At 47.2% G+C, this 24,330-nt stretch overlaps 1 protein-coding gene across 4 annotated transcripts in view; it reads right to left on the reverse strand.

The window, feature by feature from the left end:
- Positions 1-6,810: 6,810 nt before the first annotated feature.
- Positions 6,811-24,330, reverse strand: part of LOC149427718 (uncharacterized) — a 73,276-nt gene continuing 55,756 nt past the window's right edge. Inside the window, exons 5-6 of one of the 4 annotated variants that reach the window (XR_016311230.1) lie at positions 17,375-23,974; positions 6,811-17,293 (exon numbers count right to left, since the gene is read on the reverse strand). Coding sequence is in view for 1 of the 4 variants with exons in the window: in XM_089667737.1 (XP_089523863.1) it covers positions 20,814-23,974 (3,161 nt within the window). In the remaining 3 variants the exon portion in view is untranslated. Of the gene's footprint in view, positions 23,975-24,330 lie in introns of all 4 variants that reach the window. The other 3 variants (XR_016311229.1, XR_016311228.1, XM_089667737.1) reach the window with 3 other exon arrangements.

Genomic DNA, 24,330 nt, shown 5'->3' on the forward strand with positions numbered 1-24,330 from the left:
ATGGAGTACATGGGAGGACACCACGGAGGAAGCCATTGCTGGCCAAAAAGAAGATTGCAGCACATTTGAAGTTTGCAAAAGAGCACCTGGATGTTCCACAGTACTACTGGCAGAATATACTGTGGACAGATGACACCAAGATTGAGTTGTTTGGGAAGAACACACAACACTATGTGTGGAGAAAAAAAGGCCCAGCACACCAACATCAAAACCTCATCCCCACTGTGAAACATGGCGGAGGGAGCATCATGGTTTGGGGCTGCTTTGCTGCCTCAGGGCTGGACGGATTGTTGTCATTGATGGGAAAATAAATTCCAGAGTTTATCAAGACATTTTGCAGGAAAACGTACGACCAACTGAAGCTCTGCAGAGGATGGGTGATGCAACAGGACAATGACCCAAAGCATACAAGTCATTCAACAAAACAATGGCTGCAACAGCACAGAATATGCCTTCTGGAGTGGCCCAGTCAGAGTCCTGACCTCAACCCCATTGAAATGCTGTGGCATGACCTTAAGAGAGCGATTCACACCAGACATCCCAAGAATATTGCTACACTGAAACAGTTTTGTGAAGAGGAGTGGTCCAAAATGACTCCAGAACGTTGTGCAGGTCTGATCTGCAACTACAGGAAACGTTTGGTTGAGGTTATTGCTGCCAAAAGAGGGTCAAGCAGTTATTAAGTCCAAAGGTTCACATACTTTTTCCTCCCTGCGCTGTGAATGTTTACATGTTATGTGCAATGAAACCATGGCAACATCTAATGTTTGTGTAGTATTATGTTCAGCAGACTGTGTTCTTCTATTGTTGTGACTTAGACGACGTTCAGAGCACATTTTATGCCCAATTCATGCAAAACTCCACGTAATCCCAAGGGGTTCACATACTTTTTCTTGCAACTGTATAGAGAAAAGGGAAAGAGAAACCGGAGTAACAATAGATGCGGAAAAACAGAGGAAAATGTATAGAATAATCCACGGAAATATGAATATGCAGGAGGCAGAAATGAATTAGAAGTGTTTGGCCAGATGGTGAATCACCCCGGGTGCAGCACACAGATTGAGGGGAGATAATTCACCTTTATGTTGGCGTGGATGTGGAGGTAGAGGCACAATGTATCACATATGGTGGGAGTGTTCTAAAATACAGGGATGAAACGATAAATGTTTTAATAAGCTAAGGTTTTAATGAGTATGTTTGTATAACTTGTTTATCTGAAAAATTAATAAATATTTAAATAAAAACAAAATAAACATGCACGCCCACTCCGCTCCCCATCTTGCAACATAGGGGATCTAGAGTTTTGGCACCGCATTAAGCCTCCAGGCAGCTCGCCCTCGTCTTCTCAGCATTGCTTAGTTCCTGCTGCCCTTCTAACCCACCTAATTCTCCCCATATGGGCCTGCAGCCTCGGCATGGGATAGGAGAGGTGGAGGCAAGAAAAAAAAAAAAAAAGGCACAACACACTAAGGTCATACCTCTCATCTCCTCCATCCCCCCCCCCCCCCCATGTCGGATCACCTTCTCCTTTTATTTACCATCTGCCATGTTTCTTTTCTTGGCCCTAAATACTCAGTAGACCCTTCTGACCACCCCACAATGTCCGTTTCCTGTAAATAGAATTTTCTACAAGTCACTGAATTCTTCTTGGGATCTCAGTCTCGCCGATTTCCCATCTTTCCACCCAATCAGGCAGGTAGGGAACCCCCAGTTATATTGGATCTTTTTCTCCATCTGCTCCATCAACGGTTTCAGTGATCTTCTTCTAGCCAACGTCGCGGATGTCTCCTAGCTAACACGTCTCAGATGTTTCCTAGCCGACGTCCCAGATGTCTCCTAGCCGACGTCTCAGATGTCTCCTAGCCGACGTCCCAGATGTCTCCTAGCCGACGTCCCAGATGTCTCCTAGCCGACGTCCCAGATGTCTCCTAGCCGACGTCTCAGATGTCTCCTAGCCGACGTCTCAGATGTCTCCTATCCGACGTCGCAGATGTCTCCTAGCCGACGTCCCACATGTCTCCTAGCCGACGTCCCACATGTCTCCTAGCCGACGTCCCACATGTCTCCTAGCCGACGTCCCAGATGTCTCCTAGCCGACGTCTCAGATGTCTCCTAGCCGACGTCTCAGATGTCTCCTATCCGACGTCGCAGATGTCTCCTAGCCGACGTCCCACATGTCTCCTAGCCGACGTCCCACATGTCTCCTAGCCGACGTCCCACATGTCTCCTAGCCGACGTCCCACATGTCTCCTAGCCGACGTCCCACATGTCTCCTAGCCGACGTCCCCTATCCGACGTCCCACATGTCTCCTAGCCGACGTCCCACATGTCTCCTAGCCGACGTCCCACATGTCTCCTAGCCGACGTCTCAGATGTCTCCTAGCCGACGTCTCAGATGTCTCCTAGCCGACGTCTCAGATGTCTCCTATCCGACGTCTCAGAGGTCTCCTAGCCGACGTCTCAGATGTCTCCTAGCCGACGTCCCACATGTCTCCTAGCCGACGTCCCACATGTCTCCTAGCCGACGTCCCACATGTCTCCTAGCCGACGTCCCACATGTCTCCTAGCCGACGTCTCAGATGTCTCCTAGCCGAAGTCCCAGATGTCTCCTAGCCAACACGTCTCCTAGCTAACGTCTCAGATGTCTTCCAGCTAACACGTCTTAGATGTCTCCTAGCCAACGTCTCAGATGTCTCCTAGCTAACGTCTCAGATGAAATGTCAACAAATATTTGTAACTTTATGTCTCCATATTTTATTTCAGGGGTCTCTTTGAGCTTTTTCCAAATTTTTTCTCCGTCCTCAGTGGTGGAAACGAACAATCACATCTCTAGGCAAGTCTTCTGGCTCTCCTTGTGGTCTCCTTATCCTATGGATTCTCTCCATTTTAAGATGTTCTGTTGGGGGACTAACAGTGGGTTAAGCACTATCTTCCAATTCTTCCCCATGGGACTCTTCTGGCAAGCCGGGGATCCTTAAATTGTTTCTTCTTTCTCTATTTTCTTGGTCCTCCATGCGAGCTCTCTGTTCTCTTTGCATCTCTTCCATCTGCGTCTCAAGTTTAGTGATCCAGAGCTCCTGTGTCTCCATGTTCCCCTCTACCTCCTCCACTCGTGTCAATATTCGGCCCAAAGCATTACGTACTGCCGCCAGTTCATTTTTCATAGATAACTCCAGTTTTGCAAACATATCTGCCATATCGGCTTTTGTGAGTGTGATGAAGCTCCATGTTGATCCAAAACACTTTGATCCATTGTACTGTCCGCATTTATCGGGTCATAAAACTGGTGCGCTTCTTGTGTCCCTAGTGACATCACAGAGATGACATGGTAGAGGGCCATTCACAACACCTTGTACCATGTGACAAGCTGTGACCAATCACAGCTCACACAGTATTTCTCAATGGCTGCAGGAATGCAGCCAGAGAGGAGAAATGATTGTACAGACTTTATGGGTGTAAAAGCAATCGGTGTTGAAAATAAAAAAAAATAAAAAAGTCTTCATCACCCCCCACAAGTAGTATGTTAGTGACACTATGTTTAAAAAATAAATAAATAAATAAATAAAAATGTAAAAAACATTTTTTTGAAAAATTATAATTTTTGGTTATAAATTAATTTGGGTTATTTTTTTTTTTTTTACTAAAAAGGAAACCGAATACATTTTGGCCAAGATTTATGAAGAAATATTATCTGCAAAATTTTATAAGAAAAACACTTTCAAAATTTTTGTGGGGAATAATACCACAAAAATAAAGTTTTATCTGTCTCAAAAAAATGCTAAAAAATCCATATGGGTGCAGTGTTGCATGACCGCGCAATTGTCATTCAAAGTGTGATAGCGCCGAAAGCTGAAAATTGGCCTGGGCAGGAAGGAGGGGGGGGGGAGTGTCCGGACTGGAAGGGGGGGAAAGTGTCCGGACTGGAAGGGGGGGGAAGTGTCCGGACTGGATGGGGGGGAAAGTGTCCAGACTGGAAGGGGGGAAAGTGTCCGGACTGGAAGGGGGGGAAGTGTCCGGACTGGAAGCGGGAAGTGTCCAGACTGGAAGGGGGGAAAGTGTCCGGACTGGAAGGGGGGGAAAGTGTCCGGACTGGAAGGGGGGAAAGTGTCCAGACTGGAAGGAGGGGAAAGTGTCCGGACTGGAAGGGGGGGGGAAGTGTCTGGAGTGAAAGGGGGAGGGGGGGTAAGTGTCCGGACTGGAAGGGGGGGGAAGTGTCCGGACTGGAAGGGGGGGGGGGGGAGTGTCCGGACTGGAAGGGGGGGGGAAGTTTCCGGACTGGAAGGGGGGGGGAAGTGTCCGGACTGGAAGGGGGGGGGGAAGTGTCCGGACTGGAAGGGGGGGGGAAGTGTCCGGACTGGAAGGCGTGAAAGTGTCTGAACTGGAAGAGGGGGGGAAGTGATTTTTTTTAAGTACCGCCATTCCACGAGCGTGAGCAATTTTAAAGCGTGACATGTTAGGTATCTATTTACTCGCCGCAACATCCTCTTTCAAATTTTACAAAAAAAATTGGGGTGTATATATATATATATATATATTTTTTTTTTTAATCAAAGTGTATTTTTTTTCCAAAAAATATATATTCATTTCTAAAAACTGCGCATTTCGGTTTTAGGCCAAGGGCATTGAATTTTCGGCAACAGAATTTTCGTTTCGAGGCACCACTACTGGTAACCTGTAATCATTTTTATAAAACGTCCAGTATGGAGATTTTTAAGTAGCGCAGTTTGTCGCTATTCCACGAGCACATGCAGTTTTAAAGTATGACATGTTGGGTATCTATTTATTGGTAGCACCATATTTTATATTTTACCAACAAAATGGGTTATATTTTGTCGTTTAAGTTTTTTTTTTTTTTAAAAATGTGTCTGAAAAATGGCTGTGTGAATATTGCATGACATAAAAAATTGCAACGGGCACCATTTTATTCTCTAGGGACCTCTGCTAACAAAAAAAAAAAATTATATATATATACATATATATATATATATAAATAATGTACCGTAAAATCTTGGGTGAGAACCTTCAATTGGTAACACACTACGCCGACAAGGACTGAAATCCTGCAGTGCCCGCAAGGTCCCTCTGCTCAAGAAAGCCCATGTCCAGGCCCGTCTGAAGTCTGCCACTGAACATCTGAATGATGCCGAGGAGGACTGGTGGGAAGTGTTGTGGTCAGAGGAGACCAAAATCCAGCTCTTTGGCATCAACTCAACTCGCCGTGTTTGGAGGAGGAGGAATGCTGCCTATGACCCCAAGAACACCATCCCAACTGTGAAACATGGTGGTGGAAACATTCTTCTTTGGGGGTGTTTTTCTGCTAAGGGGACAGGACAACTGCACCGCATCAAAGGGACGATGGACGGGGCAATGTACCCTCAAATCTTGGGTGAGAACCTTCTTCCCTCAGCCAGGGCATTGAAAATGGGTGGTGGATGGGTGTTCCAGCATGACAATGACCCAAAACACACGGCCAAGGCAACAAAGGAGCGGCTCAAGAAGAAGCACATTAAGGTCCTGGAGTGGCCTAGCCAGTCTCCAGACCTTCATCCGATTGAAAATCTGTGGAGGGAGCTGAAAGTTCGAGTTGCCAAACGTCAGCCACCAAACCTTAATGACTTGGAGAGGATCTGCCAAGAGGAGTGGGCCAAAATCCCTCCTGAGATGTGTGCGAACCTGGGGGCCAACTCCAGGAAACGTCTGACCTCTGCGATTGCCAACAATGGATTGGCCACCAAGTACTAAGTCATGTTTTGTGAAGGGGATCAAATCCTTCTTTCCCTCATGAACATGCAGATCCGTCATCATTTGTTAGACGCATTTCTGCTGAATTTGTTGTTGTATTCTGTCTCTCAGTGTTACACCGAACATTCCATTGTTAGACCGATCATTTCTGTGCGAGGGGCGAACATTCCATTGTTAGACCGATCATTTCTGTGCGAGGGGCGAACATTCCATTGTTAGAGCGATCATTTCTGTGCGAGGGGCGAACATTCCATTGTTAGACCGATCGTTTCTGTGTGAGGGGCGAACATTCCATTGTTAGACCGATCATTTCTGTGTGAGGGGCGAACATTCCATTGTTAGACCGATTGTTTCTGTGTGAGGGGCGAACATTCCATTGTTAGACCGATCGTTTCTGTGTGAGGGGCGAACATTCCATTGTTAGACCGATCGTTTCTGTGTGAGGGGCGAACATTCCATTGTTAGATCGATCGTTTCTGTGTGAGGGGCGAACATTCCATTCAATTCTTTCCAGATCATCCAATGTGATTGTCTGGATTTGTTTTCTCATTTTGTCTCTCATAGTTGAGGTCTCCCTATGATGCCAATTACAGGCCTCTCTCATCTGTGTAAGTGGGAGAACTTGCACAATTGGGGGCTGACTAAATACTTTTTTGTCCCACTGTATATATATATCAATATATATCTCCACACATATTAAAAAATGTATGTTTGGGGATCCTAGCTAGTTTTCTAGTAAAAATGCTGACTTTTACTGACAAAAAGTTACAAAATAGGGCGTGGTTTTCAAGTGGCTAAGCAAATAAATTCCCATAAAAGCTTCCGTTTTTTAGTCCTTCTGATGTTTGATTTTTGATAAATCCACCAATAAAGCAGCCGTGTTGCTAATCAAATTCTGACCAATCACGAGCCAAGATTAGGAACCTTCCATGAAAGCTGCATGACATTGAAGGGGTCACGGGGAACCTCCGGCAGTTTCGAGTGACCAAATGATGGTAATTGGGGCAGAAACGACTGTTACAACCCCCCCCACACCCACCTCACAACGCACACAAAGCGGACTACGCACACACTTAAAGAATTTATTGAATACAAAGTGATGTGTAAAATCCAAACAATAACATTGTGTACCCCAGGACCACATGTTGAGGTAGAAGGTAACAATCCAGTAAAGTAATACTACATCGGGTATAGATAAAACACTGATAGAAAATATTTACATGTTGGCAGCGGTCAGATCTGAAGGTGAAGTGTGCACAGCGGTTTCTGGATCAACAGGTCTCCAGAACAAAAATGGAGACCAGCGCGCCATTCACCGCATTAAACAGCTTGCGCGGCGGGTACCAGGCACAAAAACATCTCACCGTGTCCTGGCTACATCTATAGGCCGAGTCCGTAAAGGACTACAAGTCCCAGTAGGATCTTCTACAGCAGGCTGTGAGATTGGAAAAATTGGAAACTGGCAGATACCTACAGAGAGGACGTATCTACACGCACGAGAACCCCTCCTTCCATGAGCTGATGGCCAAAGGTGGTGGAAGAAATGACTGTGTGGAAGCAAGAAAAGATTAACACTCCAAGCCAGCAGTTCTCAAAACTTTTTGAGACCGGGTCCAGGTAAATTCCTCCAAAACCTTCCATGCCCCAACAGTAAGAAAAAAAACACAATTTATATTAAAACAACAAAAAGTACAGGAATGCAAAACATGTTCTGAAACGCTGCAAGGCTCTGGATGGGGCTGGGAGTCACTGTGTGGGGGATGAGGGTTCTGGAGGGGGTTAGGAAACTCTACTGCAGACTTGGTGGTCCTCTAGAGAAGATGTCTGGAGGAAACTGGTGGATACTGTGGGACACAGTTGGAGGTTGGGGGCACTATGGAGGGCTGGAGGCTCTACAACAGGTTGGAGGGCTCTGTGGAGGCTGAGGGATCTCAGGAGGCCTCAGTAGGAGCTGGAAGGCTAAGGGATCTACATCTGGAGAAGGAAGGCAACAGCCCAGGCAGCGAGTCATGGCCCAGTAGTTGGGAACCACTGCTCTACACAGAACCTAAAGAGAACCTACCATGACAGAAACGCCTCCTGAGCTCCTCACCTATAAAACCGCAGGAGTTTTACAGTCACTGGCTGCATGCAAAGAAATATTAAAGCCACATAAAGCTGTTTCCATTTACAACTTTACCTTTACTTAATACCACCCCCCTGGTAAAATACCTGCCCTCCCCCAATTTCAGTGATATTGACTTTGTGGTCCTGCCTGGCACATGACCTCCACCCACTGCATATGCACACCGTAGAGCAAGGGTGTCCAAACTACGGCCCTCCAGGTGTTGAGGAACTGCAAGTCCCATGAGGCCTTGCAAGACTCTGACATCAACAGGCAAGACACCCAGAGGCATGATGGGAATTGTAGTACTTTGGCGGGCCATAGTTTGGACACCCCTGCCGTAGAGTCTTTGTAATAAGTATGTCCTCACATGGTCCTCTTCTTGCTATATATGCACACCATGGCCACCATTAGTTCCTCAGCTGGACAGTTTGGGGGTGCCAGGAGAACGGGGTGTGCACGTGCGCTAGAAGGAGCTGGATGGGGACTGTTTTGGCGGGACAGTGAAGATCACTGAAACAAGGAGGAGGATGGTAAGCATTTACCAGGCGGACTGCACTTAGCGATTAACTGTACGAAAGGCCGTCCTTTAAAGATTCAGTACAGAAGCCATCGGATTGGCATGGCAGCCAGAATTTCCAGGTTACCAATGGCATGCTCCCATCTGTAGCAGAGATATGAGGAGGTCTAATGAAGTGTCTAACGGGTCTATATATGAGCCAGCAGGGCTGTTGGGAGGTTATGGAAACAGACGGGGGATTTACCTCCTACTAATGACTTCCATACTGATAAACAGAGCCGTTGGATTTATGAGGTCAGCTATGTATAGATCTGATATGCGGCATACATGCACGGCGACGTCCTTCTCTGTAGGGAACTAGAAAGGTGCATTGGTCAATGTTTAACTGGCAGCACACCACCAAGCACCACTCCTAGTCTCTACACCACCATTTTTATTGTACCAACTGATGGAGCACCAACAACTTCTACAGTCCCCATCTGTCTGTTCAGAAGAGCTTACGCTCCGATGTCCCACTACAGACACACAATATCATCATACGTATTGAGAACACCAACATAACCAGCTAGATCGATGCATGGAGAACCAGTCCCAGCAGTCTCAGATGTCCCCTACCGCCATCGGAGACAATAGGTCAATGCTAGGGGCCCAGTTCACCCACCCGTAGGTTTTTTCGTAGGAAATCCAAACAAAAGTAGTTAATGAGATATATATAGGAATTACACATTCTCCCTGCCGATCACTAAAGAGGAACTAATCCCACCTGTCCACCAAGGATGGTGGCATCTATTTAGATCTGTTGCCAGAGGGCTGCACCTGATCCCAGACATTTTAGGACCTGAAAGATTGGTTGAAAGCTCATATAAGCACACTGGTACTGTCTGTTATCACCAAAGGCATGCCTTGTATATGTGCTACAAGACAACGCAGTGTGTGCCATTAAAGTGGAACTTTACTCCAATATTTGTGAACACGCAGGATTTTTAATGCAGTAGTCTTGTGGAAACCAAGGGTTCCTCCAGAGGTAGCTAAGGGTTCCTTGAGTAAAGCAGTTTCTGCCTCTCAGACAGGTTCCCTTGGATACCAATGATCTCTTAAGCTATCTGTAAGAGGGGGTTTCTTCCCACTGACCACCAATGTAAGGGACATTCTTCCCACTGACCCCCAATGTAAGGAGCATTCTTCCCACTGACCCCCAATGTAATGGACATTCTTTCCACTGACCCCCAATGTAAGGGACATTCTTCCCACTGACCCCCAATGTAAGGGACATTCTTCCCACTGACCCCCAATGTAAGGGACATTCTTCCCACTGACCCCCAATGTAAGGGGCATTCTTTCCACTGACCCCCCAATGTAAGGGACATTCTTCCCACTGACCCCCAATGTAAGGAGCATTCTTCCCACTGACCCCCAATGTAAGGGACATTCTTCCCACTGACCCCCAATGTAAGGAATATTCTTCCCACTGACCACCAACGTAAGGAACATTCTTCCCACTGACCCCCCAATGTAAGGGACATTCTTCCCACTGACCCCCAATGTAAGGGACATTCTTCCCACTGACCCCCAATGTAAGGGGCATTTTTCCCACTGACCCCCAATGTAAGGAATATTCTTCCCACTGACCAACGTAAGGAACATTCTTCCCACTGACCCCCAATGTAAGGAACATTCTTCCCACTGACCACCAACGTAAGGGACATTCTTTCCACTCACCTCCAATGTAAGGAACATTCTTCCCACTGACCCCCAATGTAAGGGACATTCTTCCCACTGACCCCCAATGTAAGGGACATTCTTCCCACTGATCACCAATGTAAGGGACATTCTTCCCAGTGGCCATCACACTAATGTAGAGGGATCTGTAGATATAGTAATTATTAGCAGGGGTTCCCAGAGACCAGAAAGTTATTTCAAGGGTCCCTCCAAGTTGATAAACGCAGCAGTAGAGACATGCTAGTCTCACCTCCATACTCAGTGTCTAGTTTCAGAATCAGCCGAGATGAATGAATTCCCATGCATGCGCAACAGTGATGTCATTATGGCCTGGCCAATCAAAATGGCTGAAGATCAGAATCCAGAAGACTGGTCAAACCTGTAGGCAGACGAAAAGGGACTGCACCACCAGAGGGGAGTATAGTTTTGTTTCAACATCTTTGCCCTGGCTCCCACTGGAGCTTTATTGGTTTGTGAAAGGAAGCAGGCTGGGTTCCTGATCACGTGAATACTGTGAATGACTTTTGCAGCAGTCACAGAATCAGGAGCCGAGCCCACCAGCTCAGTCACTGTGCTGAGCGTCTGCCATGAGCCCGCTCTCAGCACAGAAGAGTGGAACTGGACGAGGCCTATGTATGGCCCACCCGCCATATATGTGTTACAGACAGGAAGAGGTTAAAGATTTAACAACATTTGACAAACTTTTTCACTTGGGCTTCATTTGGAAACCATGAAATGGTCCAGTTGAGCTGCGAAGTCTTAGCACAAATTATTTTGGTCATCTCAAATATAGTTGGACAGACAGGGAAGCTTCCTTTGCCAACGGCGGGGATTCGATGCCTGGAAATGCTCAACATTTTTCATAGTATTCAAAAATACTTAAAATCTACGGAGACATTTCACGGCAGAGAAGATCTGATCCAAGGTCTTGAAATCTACGGAGACATTTCACGGCAGAGAAGATCTGTTCTAAGGTCTTGAAATCTGCGGAGACATTTCACGGCAGAGAAGATCTGGTCTAAGGTATTGAAATCTGCGGAGACATTTCACGGCAGAGAAGATCTGTTCTAAGGTCTTGAAATCTGCGGAGACATTTCACGGCAGAGAAGATCTGTTCTAAGGTCTTGAAATCTACGGAGACATTTAATGGCAGAGAAGATCTGATCCAAGGTCTTAAAATCTACGGAGACATTTCACGGCAGAGAAGATCTGTTCTAAGGTCTTAAAATCTACGGAGACATTTCACGGCAGAGAAGATCTGGTCTAAGATCTTGAAATCTGCAGAGACATTTCACGGCAGAGAAGATCTGTTCTAAGGTCTTGAAATCTACGGCGACATTTCACGGCAGAGAAGATCTGATCCAAGGTCTTAAAATCTACGGAGACATTTCACGGCAGAGAAGATCTGTTCTAAGGTCTTGAAATCTGCGGAGACATTTCACGGCAGAGAAGATCTGTTCTAAGGTCTTGAAATCTGCGGAGACATTTCACGGCAGAGAAGATCTGTTCTAAGGTCTTGAAATCTACGGAGACATTTCACGGCAGAGAAGATCTGGTCTAAGAGAAGATCTGATCCAAGGTCTTAGAATCTACGAGGACATTTCACGGCAGAGAAGATCTGATCCAAGGTCTTAAAATCTACGGAGACATTTCACGGCAGAGAAGATCTGATCCAAGGTCTTCAAGTGTCCAGGGTATTGACATTCAAGAACTTCTATATGATTTACCAGTAGTAAATACGATTTAACACAAGCCTGACTTCTTCAGCACTCGGAGAGGAGTCAGAGGGAAAGATTTTAGAAGGTATATAGGCAAAAGATGCACCCCTGCCACGCCCCCAAGGTACGCAGATCACGAAGAATACATAATATGATATATCCACAAGAGCCTTTTACCTCTACTTTCCTCTATACTGGCTTTGAAAAGTAACAAATGCAACAATTTTTCGAGTCGCCATACTTATCCTTAACAACTGAGGAACCTTTCAAATAAATTTTCAGGTCTCAGGAAACCCTTACTAACAATTATTACGTATATCTACTCCTCACAGTACATTATTTCAGATAGTTGTAGATATAATAATGTCATTTTTGTTATGAGGAGAAACTTCAATGATAAATGAAGCAAAACAAAAAATAATCAGAAAAATTTGAAGTGCATCCTTTAAATTGGTGGTTAGTAATGTCCAATTACATTCATGGTCATTGTAGCGTCACCTTACTTTGGTGGTTATTGGGAAAAGAACCCTTTCCTTTTTTCTGTGGTCAATGGAAGGAGAACCACTTCAAATTTTAACGTTTAAGGGGAGAACTTTTTATTTTGGTGGTCTTTGGGAGAAGTACTTATTTTGGTGGTTATTGGTAGAAGAATGCCTTCTTATTCTGATAATCATGGGGAGAACATCTTAATATGGTCATCATTGGGAGAACCCCTTCAAATTTTGGTACTTAATGGGAGAACTTAATTTTGATGATCATGGGCAGAAACTCCTACTTAGGAGGTCATTGGGAGAATTACTTATTTTGGTGGTTATTGGTAGAACGCCTTATTTTGATAGTCATTGGGAGAACATCTTAATATGGTCATCACAGGGAGAAGAACCCCTTCAAATTTTGGTGCTTAATGAGAGAACTTATTTTCATGATCATGGGCAGAAATTCCTGTTTAGGAGGTCATTGGGAGAAGTACTTATTTTGGTGGTTATTGGGAGAAGAACCCCTTATTCTTTCAGGAGGTTATTTGGAGAAGAACCTCTTCCTATTTTGGTGGTCATGGGCAGAAATTCATATTTAAGGCATTGGGAGAAGTCCCTATTTTTGTGGTTATTGGAAGAAGAATCCTTAACTTTTAGGTCATTTGGAGAAGAACCCCTTAATATAGGTGGTCATTGGCAGAACATTAGGAGGTTATTGGGATAAGAACTTCTATTTTGGTGGTCATTGAAAGAAGACCGCCTTCTAATTAGGAAGGTCATAGGGAGAATAACGCCTAATTAAGGTGGTCATTGGGAAAAGAACCCCTTCTTATTTTGGTGGTCATCAAAAGAACTTATTTAGAAGGTTATTGGGGAAACAAAATGGTGGTCATTGGGGAGAACATCCTATTTTGGTCATCATTGGGAGAAGAACACCTTACTTTGGGGTTCATTGAGTTGGGAGAACTTCCAATTTTGGTGGCCATTGGGAGAACTTCCAATTTTGGTGGTCACTGGGAGAACTTCCAATTTTGGTGGTCACTGGGAGAACGTCCAATTTTGGTGGTCACTGGGAGAACTTCCAATTTTGGTGGTCACTAGGAGAACTTCCAATTTTGGTGGTCACTGGGAGAACTTCCAATTTTGGTGGTCACTGGGAGAACTTCCAATTTTGGTGGTCACTGGGAGAACTTCCAATTTTGGTGGTCACTGGGAGAACGTCCAATTTTGGTGGTCACTGGGAGAACTTCCAATTTTGGTGGTCACTGGGAGAACTTCCAATTTTAGTGGTCACTGGGAGAAAACCCCCTTCTTACTTTTCTTGTCACCGGGAGAATGGCTCCATTGTAGACAGCTAAACATATTATTGGTGTCAGTGGATACTTACCTGAGAGATGAGGTTTCGCTGGACCCACGCCATTGCCTCTGCAGAGTCACTTTGGGGCAGAGGTTTGCAGGCACCATGAGGTAGAAAATCAACCCAACCCACCACTCATCAAAGAAAGACCAAAGAACCCCTAGCAACCTCTGGAGAAACCCTAGGTTCCATAGAACCCTGGTTAAGAAAAGTTAATTTAAAGGCTTGATTTAAAAAAAAAAAAAAAAAAAGTGGGTTATAACCGTTTTGTATTCAATTACCTCTTTTATACAGATCTGTACACTGGATTAAAGAAAACCACCAAACTCAGGAAGAAAGAGGAACTCGGTTTCAAAAGAGGGCCAACTAGGTGTCAATATGAGTCACCATGGAGCAATTCATCCTTCAATATATGAATACCTAGAAAGGTCCATAGCCTGGCCACAGGTTTCCTTTAAAGTGGTTGTAAGCTCTCCATATACCCATTGAAGCGACTGGCTTTAGGTAATAGAGAGATGAAACAAATACTCCTACAAAAGTTGTACCTGTTTATCTGCAGTCTTCTCTTCCCTATATCCATTCAGAGCACTGAATTTTTAAGCTCGTCGGAAAATTCAGGATAAAGTGACGTAGAGCTGAAGGTACACTCTGCAGAGCTCAGTTACGAGGGCTCTGAGAGCTTCCAGGAGGGAAGGGCACACAGGGAACAGACCTGAGGCTCCCTCCCGTCACCATTTTTCTCTTGGTGTCAGGAAAACTTGTCAGAAATGACTCATGCTGAGCAGAGGAAGGAGGCACTTAGTGCTCTGGACTGACACAAGTACACACTATAGAGGGATGTGCTTTGTTCATATTTCATGTCTTAGGTTTACACCCACTTGAAAGGGAAACTTTTTTTTTTTCCCCCAGATCTTTACGTGGCTATGGATATCACTGCATATTCTGAATTCTTGTTTCTGCGCACAGTTCTGTAAGTACATGGGAAGCACTCACATCTTCTGTTTCTTGGTCAGCAGTGCCACACAGAGTCTCCCACCCCTCTCGGGGCCAATCTATACCTCAGATCTGATCCGAAGCCTTCTAGAAGGCTGACTATCTCTGCAGTCCCTGTCGCGGGTTGCGAATCGCGGTCCTTAGAGGTGATCGATGGAGGGAGCATTTACAAATCAATATATTGGGAAACAAAACCTAGAACAGCAAGTGCGTAAAATCGGCAATTTGGGTCAAATCTGGAACCTTAATATGTGCACACATTGTATCGGCATGTCTGTCAGAAAATGTCTGGAATCCAAAAACACCAAAAAGGCAACACATAGTACAGAAGGAATGATAGATTTTTTTTAAAAAAAATAACATACTTACATTTAGTAGAAATTGTGTTTTTTAAATTAAAACTGAATTCTGGACACAAAAAAAACCCTTTTATTTAAATATAAAGGACATAAAACCGCTTAGTGTGCGCCGATGGTCTCCGCAGGACCAGATGTCACCACGATCAAGGTGGCAATACCATCGCTGTCCTGCATACAGCATAAGCAGAGCAGTGGGAGGGGCCGAGCAGGCTCCACCCATTACAGGCCGCCTGCAGAAAACTACACGAGGGAGCGGAGACCAGACCAGTCACCCTGCACAAGGGGAGGGGCCGTAGACTCCACCCACTATAGGCTGCCTGCAGAAAACTACAGGAGGGGGCAGAGACAAGACCAGTCACCCTGCACAAGGGGAGGGGCCGTAGACTCCACCCACTATAGGCTGTCTGCAGAGAACTGCAGGAGGGGGCGGACACCAGACCAGTCATCCTGCACAAGGGGAGGGGCCTGCAGACTCCACCCACAACAGGATGCCTGCAGAAAACTACAGAAGGGAGCGGAGACCAGACCAGTCACCCTGCACAAGGGGAGGGGCCCATAGACTCCACCCACAATAGGCTGTCTGCAGAGAACTACAGGAGGGGGCAGAGACAAGACCAGTCACCCTGCACAAGGGGAGGTGCTTGCAGACTCCACCCACAATAGGCTGCCTGCAGAAAACTACAGGAGGGGGCGGAGACCAGACCAGTCACCCTGCACAAGGGGAGGGGCCCGTAGACTCCACCCACTATAGGCTGTCTGCAGAGAACTACAGGAAGGGGCGGAGACCAGACCAGTCTCCCCGCACAAGGGGAGGGGCCGAGCAGACTCCACCCACTACAGGCTGCCTGTAGAAAACTACAGGAAGGGGCGGAGACCAGACCAATCACCCTGCAAAAGGGGAGGGGCAGAGCAGACTCCACCCACTACGACAGCCTGCAGAAAATTAAAGAAGGGACGGAGACAAGCCCAGTCACCCTGCACAAAAGAAAGGGGCCCGCAGACTCCACCCACTACAGGCTGCCTGCAGAAAACTACAGGAGGGGGTGGAGGACCAGACCAGTCACCCTGAACACAGGAGGAGCCCAACAGACACTGCCCACTGCCTGCAGAAAACTACAGGAGGGGGCAGAGACAAGACCAATCACCTTGCAAAGGAAGGGGCCCAGCAGACTCCACCCACTACAGGCTGCCTGCAGAAAACTACAGGAGGGGCGGAGACCAGACCAGTCACCCTGCACAATGAGGGACAGCAGCAGTGAGCAGTCATTTATTACAGAAGTTCCTCCACAGAGGCAAAGTACAGAAGTTGTGGCATGTTGGATTACTGCGCAGATCTGCGAGAACTACTCAAAAGGACACCAAGATTCAAGGAAGAATACACGGGGCTCTCGTATTTGGACAATATTTGTATAGCCCAGAATTTCAGCTTCGGTACAGAACCGCCTTTGGTTAAACACCAATGCCCGATATACTGCAAGGAGCAAGATGAATGGACGGCTTCTGAGCTCTGCCAGGCCAAGATCCTAATTACTGGTCGGTAGAGCTACAAGGTGCACTAACGTTTTCCAAGCAGAAGAACAGATGGACTGGTACATGGCCCTGGTAGATGGGAGTGGTACATGGGACCTGGTAGATGGGAGTGGTACATGGGACCTGGTAGATGGGAGTGGTACATGGGACCTGGTAGATGGGACTGGTACATGGGACCTGGTAGATGCACCTGGTACATGGAACCTGGTAGAGAAGACTGATACATGGCCCTGGTAGATAAGACTGATACATGGACCTGGTAGATGCACCTGGTACATGGACATGGTAGATGCACCTGGTTCATGGCCCTGGTAGATGCACCTGGTTCATGGCCCTGGTAGATGCACCTGGCACAAGGCCCTGGTAGATGCACCTGGCACAAGGCCCTGGTAGATGCACCTGGTACATGGCCCTCGTAGATGCACCTGGAACATGGCCCTCGTAGATGCACCTGGAACATGGCCCTCGTAGATGCACCTGGACATGGCCCTGGTAGATGGGACCTGGTAGATGGGACACGGTAAATGGGACTGGTACATGGCCCTGGTAGATGGCCCTAGTAGATGGAACAATGGTAGATGGGAGCTGGTACATGGCCCTGGTAGATGGGACACTGGTAGATGCAACTGGTACATGGACCTGGTAGATGGCCCTAGTAGATGGGACACTGGTAGATGGGACCTGGTACATGGCCCTGGTAGATGCACCTGGTACATGGCCCTGGAAGATGGCCCTAGTAGATGGGACACTGGTAGATGGGACCTGGTACATGGCCCTGGTAGATGCACCTGGTACATGGCCCTGGAAGATGGGACACTGGTAGATGGGACCTGGTACATGGCCCTGGTAGATGCACCTGGTAGATGCACCTGGTACATGGCCCTGGAAGATGGCCCTAGTAGATGGGACACTGGTAGATGGGACATTCTACTGGGATAGGAACCTAATAAGAGCATGCAGCGTTTGGCCAACCCTAAACATTGACTGCCTCGGTGGCCTTCCATATACAGGTCAGGATTGCAAATGTTGAGAAATATCACAACCCAAAGATCTGAACGACGTCCAAAAGGTTCTCTGGGCAAATGTTCTGCGCACTCTCACTATGCTACCCGAATCCAATATGTCCACTGCTGGTACACGAAATGCTCTGCATCCCTGCAGCGGGACAGAGAGCGTCTTAGCGTGTATTCAAGTTTTTGGGGTTTTTTTGCCTGCTTGCTTTTAAAATCCTGCAAAAAAAAAAAGAAAAATGTCCTTTGCTATGGGGCTAAGAAGGCACTGCAAGGGTTAACCGCTCGCATCTGTCTACGGCACGGGGGTCAAACTGGTGGCCCTCCAGCTGTGGCCAAACTACAAGTCCCATGAGGCATTTCAAGATTGACAGTTACAAGCATGGCCACTAAAGGCAGAGACATTCTGGGACTTGTAGTATCAACTGGGTCTTGATGGGACTTGTACTATAAAAGCTGGTGGGCCACCACTTCGACACCCCTGGTCTACAGGATAGAAAACCGCTTCTTCGTACCGGATCCTCCGCTTCCCCTGCAGACGGGTATGGTCCCTTGATGACGTCAGAGGTCCGTAGACCGTTGAGAGGCTGCAGGGACTGGTCCAGCAGTGCAGAGGGACTGGTAAGAGCTTTACGAGCAGGTAACCCTTCCATTGCCGGCCCCGGGAAGATTGATCGGCTTCCTGGAGTTCAGTGCAGGGACGTAGACAAAATGTACCCTTGCACTGGGGCCTTCCCGCGCTGCAAGGGTTGAGTCGAGGGAAGCCCGGAGTAGCACACACCTCACTCCTGCAGGATCCCTCCTTACCAAAGCAGCCTGGAGATTACACAACTTTCTTCCCTTCCACCAAGAGTGTGTTGATGGGGGAATCCCTCCCCCAGCACTACCGTGTTCAGCCGGCAGAACACAATGACTGCAGCTGGTGACTCGTCGCCGGCAGTGATCACATGCAAAACAAAAAACCCCAACAGGCTGCATGTGCTGAAGTCAATCGATGGATGGACTTTAGAACGAGCCTGCCCGCAGATGGATCGAATCTTGGCCGGTCCCTGCTGAACTGACCAAGGTTCGATCCGCCTATGGCTGGCTTTAGGCCCTTGAGCTGCATTCACTCACCAGCCACCTTCATGTACAATACACAGATATCAGCCCTGCACTGTACGTGATTGCCAAGGGATCGCTCATTGGCTAGATTGGCATGGGGGGGGGGGGGGGGTAAGATCGGTGCAAAGATATTTTTCCTAATTCCCAGTTCGGCTTTGAAATTTAAAATGACAGAATAATTGGGACCAAAAATGTGTCTTTTGCCTCTCAGTTTTGCCACCAGAATACACGTTGGGAGTTAGGCCTCGGCCTGTGAAAGGCCTTCAACCTGCTCAGCCAGGAACCCTTTTCTTTATCGTTTCTTCAGTGACAGTTGAGAATCCTTCCTCTTTTTTTTTTTTTTTTTTTTTTTTAAATCGGAGGCATTGGAAACAGGAAGTCAGCTCGGCGTAAGAAATTCTCTCTTTTTCAAGGCCAAAAATTTGCTACTTTGTTTTGTTTTTATTACAACTGAGTGAAGGCCGATCGTACAACTTTTCATAGGTCTGTAGTGTTCTTGGACATAAACCGTAGTGTTCTGCCCCCCCTCTAGTTTAAAGGGATAGTTCACTTTTTCAGAAAAAAAAATGTAAAGAAGGTGAGTGCACAGCGTACACCCTCCCCAACACCCCGGGTCCCTGCTGTACGTGGCGAGCGGTCAGTACACGTGCAGTCCATGTAGCAGTCCTGGGATCTAAAATTCCTGCAGCGCTTCCAGGAGGGATCAGAGTGATGCTCTGTGCTGGTGCTGACCAATCAGAATCATTCTGATCCGCCCCAAATGCACTGCACAGAGAAGAGGGAAAAGAGCTTTGCTGGTGCTAACCAATCACAATCACTCTGATCCATCCTGGATGTACTGCACACAGAAGAGCTGTGCTGGCACTGACCAATCACAAGTACGCTGATCTGTCCTGGATGTACTGAACAGAGAACAGCTGTGCTGGCCAATCACAATCACTCAGATCCATCCTGGATGTACTGCACACAGAAGAGCTGAGCTGGCACTGACCAATCACAAGTACTCTGATCTGTCCTGGATGTACTACACAGAGAAGGAGAAGAGCTGTTCTGGCGTCGACCAATCACAATCACTCTGATCCATCTCAGATGTACTGCACAAAGAAGAGCCTTGCTGGTACTGACCAATCACAATCACTCTGATCCATCCCGGATGTACTGCACAAAGAGCTGCGCTGGCACTGACCAATCACTAGTACTCTGATCTGTCCTGGATGTACTGCAGAGAAGAGCCGTGCTGGTGCTGACCAATCATAATCACTCTGATCCATCCCGGATGTACTGCACAAAGAGCTGCTCTGGCACTGACCAGTCACAAGTACTCTGATCTGCCCTGGATGTACTGCAGAGAAGAGCTGTGTTGGCACTGACCAATCACAAGTACTCTGATCTGTCCTGGATGTACTGCAGAGAAGAGCTGTGCTGACCAATCACAATCACTCTGATCCATCCCGGATGTACTGCAGAGAAGAGCTGTGCTGGTGCTGACCAATAACAATCACTCTAATCCATCCTGGATGTACTGCACAAAGACCTGCGCTGGCACTGACCATTCACAAGTAGTCTGATCCATCCCGGATGTACTGCACAGAGAAGAGCAGTGCTGGCATGGACCAGGGAGGGGGGGATGGGACTGGAAAGCTGTATTCTTCTACCCATGTACACAGCACCCCAAATTCTGTGCAGACTTAGAAAATCCCCATAAATCAGGCAGTTTGCATGTAGTCTACGCATTCTACGTTAGCGCAAGAAAAGGCTTCGTCTACTTTTCCCCTTTTCCAGGTTACAGTAGACATTATTTGCAGTGTTATAATACAAAGTGTCTGAGGAACCGAGCCGAGACCCCATTATGTACATCTTTACACGTCATCTCTACCATCTGTTATACTAGGCGAAGTTTACATTTTCCCTTTTCTAGAAGTTATTTGTTAATAAACAGTTGTTTTTTTTTCTCTGTACCTAACACGTTGTTCTAGTCTTCTACAAAGGAAACGACCGGTTCTAAAGAGACGAGAGACATTACACGGAGTATCTGATACTCTAAAATCACTAAAAGTGGAATAAAGGTCTACACAGATAATAAAAAAAAGTCCCAAAAAAAAAAAAGGCAAAAAAAAAACCCCTAAAAACAGAACGCTGCTACAAAAATTAAGAGCTTCAGTATTCTTCAACGGGTTGCGTCTAGACGGTGACAACGTAAACCGTGCTGCCGTCATCTCCTTGGGTGGTGTACAAGATGGTGGGAGCGTCGTCGTCCGCCCCGCCTGGAAGAACCTCATTGTCTTTGGAAGTTGCCTCACCGACTTTGCCGTCTGGCTGGGCGTTTGGCCGTTTATGTACCACCTGGTGGGAAGTTAAGTTCTCGAGGGAGTTAAACTTTTCTCCGCACTCGCTACAGTTAAAGAGTCTCTCTACAACCACCACCGGCGGGTCCTCACTGGGCTGAGGGTTCTGAGATACAGTACTGGGCTCTCCAACCTTTCTTATAATAATCCCACTGTTTTGCTGCCCGCCTACCACAGCCGGCGCCGCCGATGGTGCAACCTGCAAGGTGCCGTTTGTATTGATGGAAGCAATGTTTGCTATGGGCGCACCAACAGGGTGGGCATTCCCAATGCCCAAGCCACCATTCAACGTGAGGATAGTAGGACTGCCAATATTTAATGCTCCTTTATTGTTGATATTGGTTGGGTTGCTGGCAAGTGTGACGGAAGAATTGTTCCCTATACCCACCGGCCCATCTACTGTGATAAATGCCGTATTGCCAAGTCCATTGACGTTAACAGGGCTGAATGCCAACTTTCCACCCATGGCCACAGGGCCAACGTTTCCAGCAACAACCCCTCCATTAACAGTCACCACTGTAGCATTCCCTATACCAGAGGGTACGGCATCCTTGGAAGGTACTGCAGATCCAGTAAGGATAAGACCAGAATTGGCATCCACAAAAAGCGGGATTGGTTGTCCTACCGGCTGGTTCCCAGCGGCTGTCACCGGAACAGCCTTAAGAGTACCAGCGTTAACCTTTTGGAGGTTGGCATTATTTAAACTCAGAGTTCCTGCAACACTGCCAGGCTGGTTAACGTTGACCGTTATGGGTTTTGCCTGCCCGTGAGAAACAGGTACTGCAAGTCTATTAGTTTGACCAATTAGAGGCCTCATGGTCACCTGACCTAATTTAGTATTAAGATTCTGAGGTGCAACGTTGAGGGGAACACTGTTTGGCTGTACAAGGCGTGGGTTCTTGCCGACTGGCATTCTGTTGGCAGGATTCACCCCAGAAATTTGGTTTTCTGCAAGATTCACTGGAGTTGCAAGCATGATCCCCGAACTTCCAACAGTGACAGGAAAGGTCAACATGATGCTTTGATTTCCATTGACTGGCAGTGGCTGGTTGCTAAGGCTCGTGCCCCCGGTCACAATGATCGGGGAAGGTTGCTGCATCTGAACTTTATTAACCAAAACTGGGGTACCCTGCTGCACTCCTTGCGGATAGACTTTGGGGGCCAAAGGTGGAGGCTCACCAGCAGCTTTGGGGTTTTTTACTGGAGGAGTTCCAGAAGTGGAATTCTGCGATTCCTCTTTAGAAGTCTTGCTTTGCAAAGACTGTGGAGCAGCAACTTCTGGATCTTTGTCATCAATAATAATTATGGGATTGGAGTCATTTTTCACATCCTTTTTACCCCGAATTATAGGCGGGTTAAATATTCCTGAAGTCCGGATGCTGCTGATGGTGATCGGGGGCATACCGCGCTTACCATCCTGAAGGGCAGCATCCTTGGGATCCTGATCGTCACCAACGATGATCGGCTCTGAAGGAAGACTTTCCGGCTTGGAAGTAGGTGTCCCGCCAGCAGCACCGGGGGTTCTTGCACCGGTCACCGAGGGTGACGCTGGTTTTCCATCATCGCAATCAACAATAATTACAGTGGGGCTCGCTCTTTTAGGAGGCAGCCCACCGTCCGACGCCTGCTGGGAAGCAGGTCGTTTGCTTCCCACACCTTCTCCTGTGGTTACCCGACCAGCTTCTTGACTTATGGTGGATGAGGGCTGGGCACTTTTGAGAGCATGGTTACCACTAGGAGCTAGAGAAGGGGTCCTATTAAAAGACACTTCGCTGGGCTTTGGCTGCCCGGTGTTGCCAGTTGGCGGGGTGGCTGACTGTACCACCTTGACGATTTTACCACCCATTATGGAGCACTGCACATTGTCTGGCCTTTTGTTGATATGTTGAGGAACAGGTCCTCTGGTGGCATCACTGCTAGTCACAATCTGGACTGGGGGTCTACTTCTCTGGTCAGTTATTGTATTCGGGCTGCAATTAGCCATTTGGTTAGCGAGTCTATTCCTCTGCTCAGTTATAGTATTCTGGTTGTTAATAGCCATTTGGTTAGCGAGTCTATTTCTCTGGTCAGTTATAGTATTTTGGCTGGCATTGACCATCTGGTTCATAAGTCTACTTCTCTGGTCAGTTAAAGTAATCGAGCCATTATTAACCATCTGGTTATTGAGTCGACTTCTCTGTTCCGCTATAGCACTGGGGCTGTTATTAACCATCTGGTTATTGAGTCTACTTCTCTGTTCCGCTATAGCACTGGGGCTGTTATTAACCATCTGGTTATTGAGTCTACTTCTCTGTTCCGCTATAGCACTGGGGCTGTTATTGGCCATCTGGTTTGGAAGTCTGTTTCTCTGTTCCGTTAAAGCATTGGTGCTGTTGGCAATCTGGTTAGCAGGTCTATTTCTCTGTTCGGTTATGGTATTTGGGCTGTTATTAGTAGCCAACATTGGCAAAGTTTCCAGAGCGGCAAGAGGAGACATGGATTGCGACTTCCTGTGATTGCCACCGATGTTGGCCGGGATAGTTCCATATTTGCCACCTTGGTTTGGAGCATGTAAAGCTGCAGCCGCCGTGTTGCCTCCGTGAATGGCATGTCCTGGTGGAAGCTCTGGCTTTCCATGCAAAATGTTCGGGGATTTTGGATCTCCCGGTCTGCGATATCCTGCATATTGTGGAGACAACTGGATCATTGCCGGGTTCCCTTGAACATTCACCGGTGGAGTCCCGTGTCTTAGAGGATGGCGCACATTGGGAAACGCTGCTGGGTTTGCGCCGGCATTGAAATAGGGGTTTGGAGGGGACGCGTATCGGTTTGTTTCCATCGCCCCAGGAACGCCGTGGTGGAGCCGTCTTTGTTCCCACTGAAAGCTTGCTGGGCACTGATTGTTGCAGAATGTTCCACAGGCAGGGCAAGGCCCCATCGGGTTTCTCCTTTCCTGGAATGGGCCTTCACGGGCATGAAGGTACGGTTCCTTCCGGTTTCGGTTCTCGAGCTCCGAAGCTTGCAGAGAAAAAAAAAAAAATATTTATGATTAGAGCAAGAAATTAGAATGCATTCAAGACTTCAACAGTTCATATGAGTTGGCATTACTATTACTCTTCATGTGTCACCAACATACCCTACAGCAGTCTCTCTCAACCAGGGTTCCATGGAACCCCGAGGTTCTTCAAGAGCTTTCTTGAACAATGAGACTCTGAAAAACTACTGACACAAATAATCTGTAAGGAGGGACATTTCTACTGACTACCAATGTAAGGAGTTCTCTTCCTCACCATCACACTAAATATACAGTGAGCACTAGATGTAGTCATTACTAGGAGGGGTTCCCTGAGAACAGAATTTCAAGGGTTCCTCCA

The sequence above is a fragment of the Staurois parvus genome, unplaced genomic scaffold, assembly GCF_062004578.1.
Source record: "Staurois parvus isolate SC_StPar_1 unplaced genomic scaffold, SC_StPar_1.0 ptg003542l, whole genome shotgun sequence".
Taxonomy (NCBI): Eukaryota; Metazoa; Chordata; class Amphibia; order Anura; family Ranidae; genus Staurois; species Staurois parvus.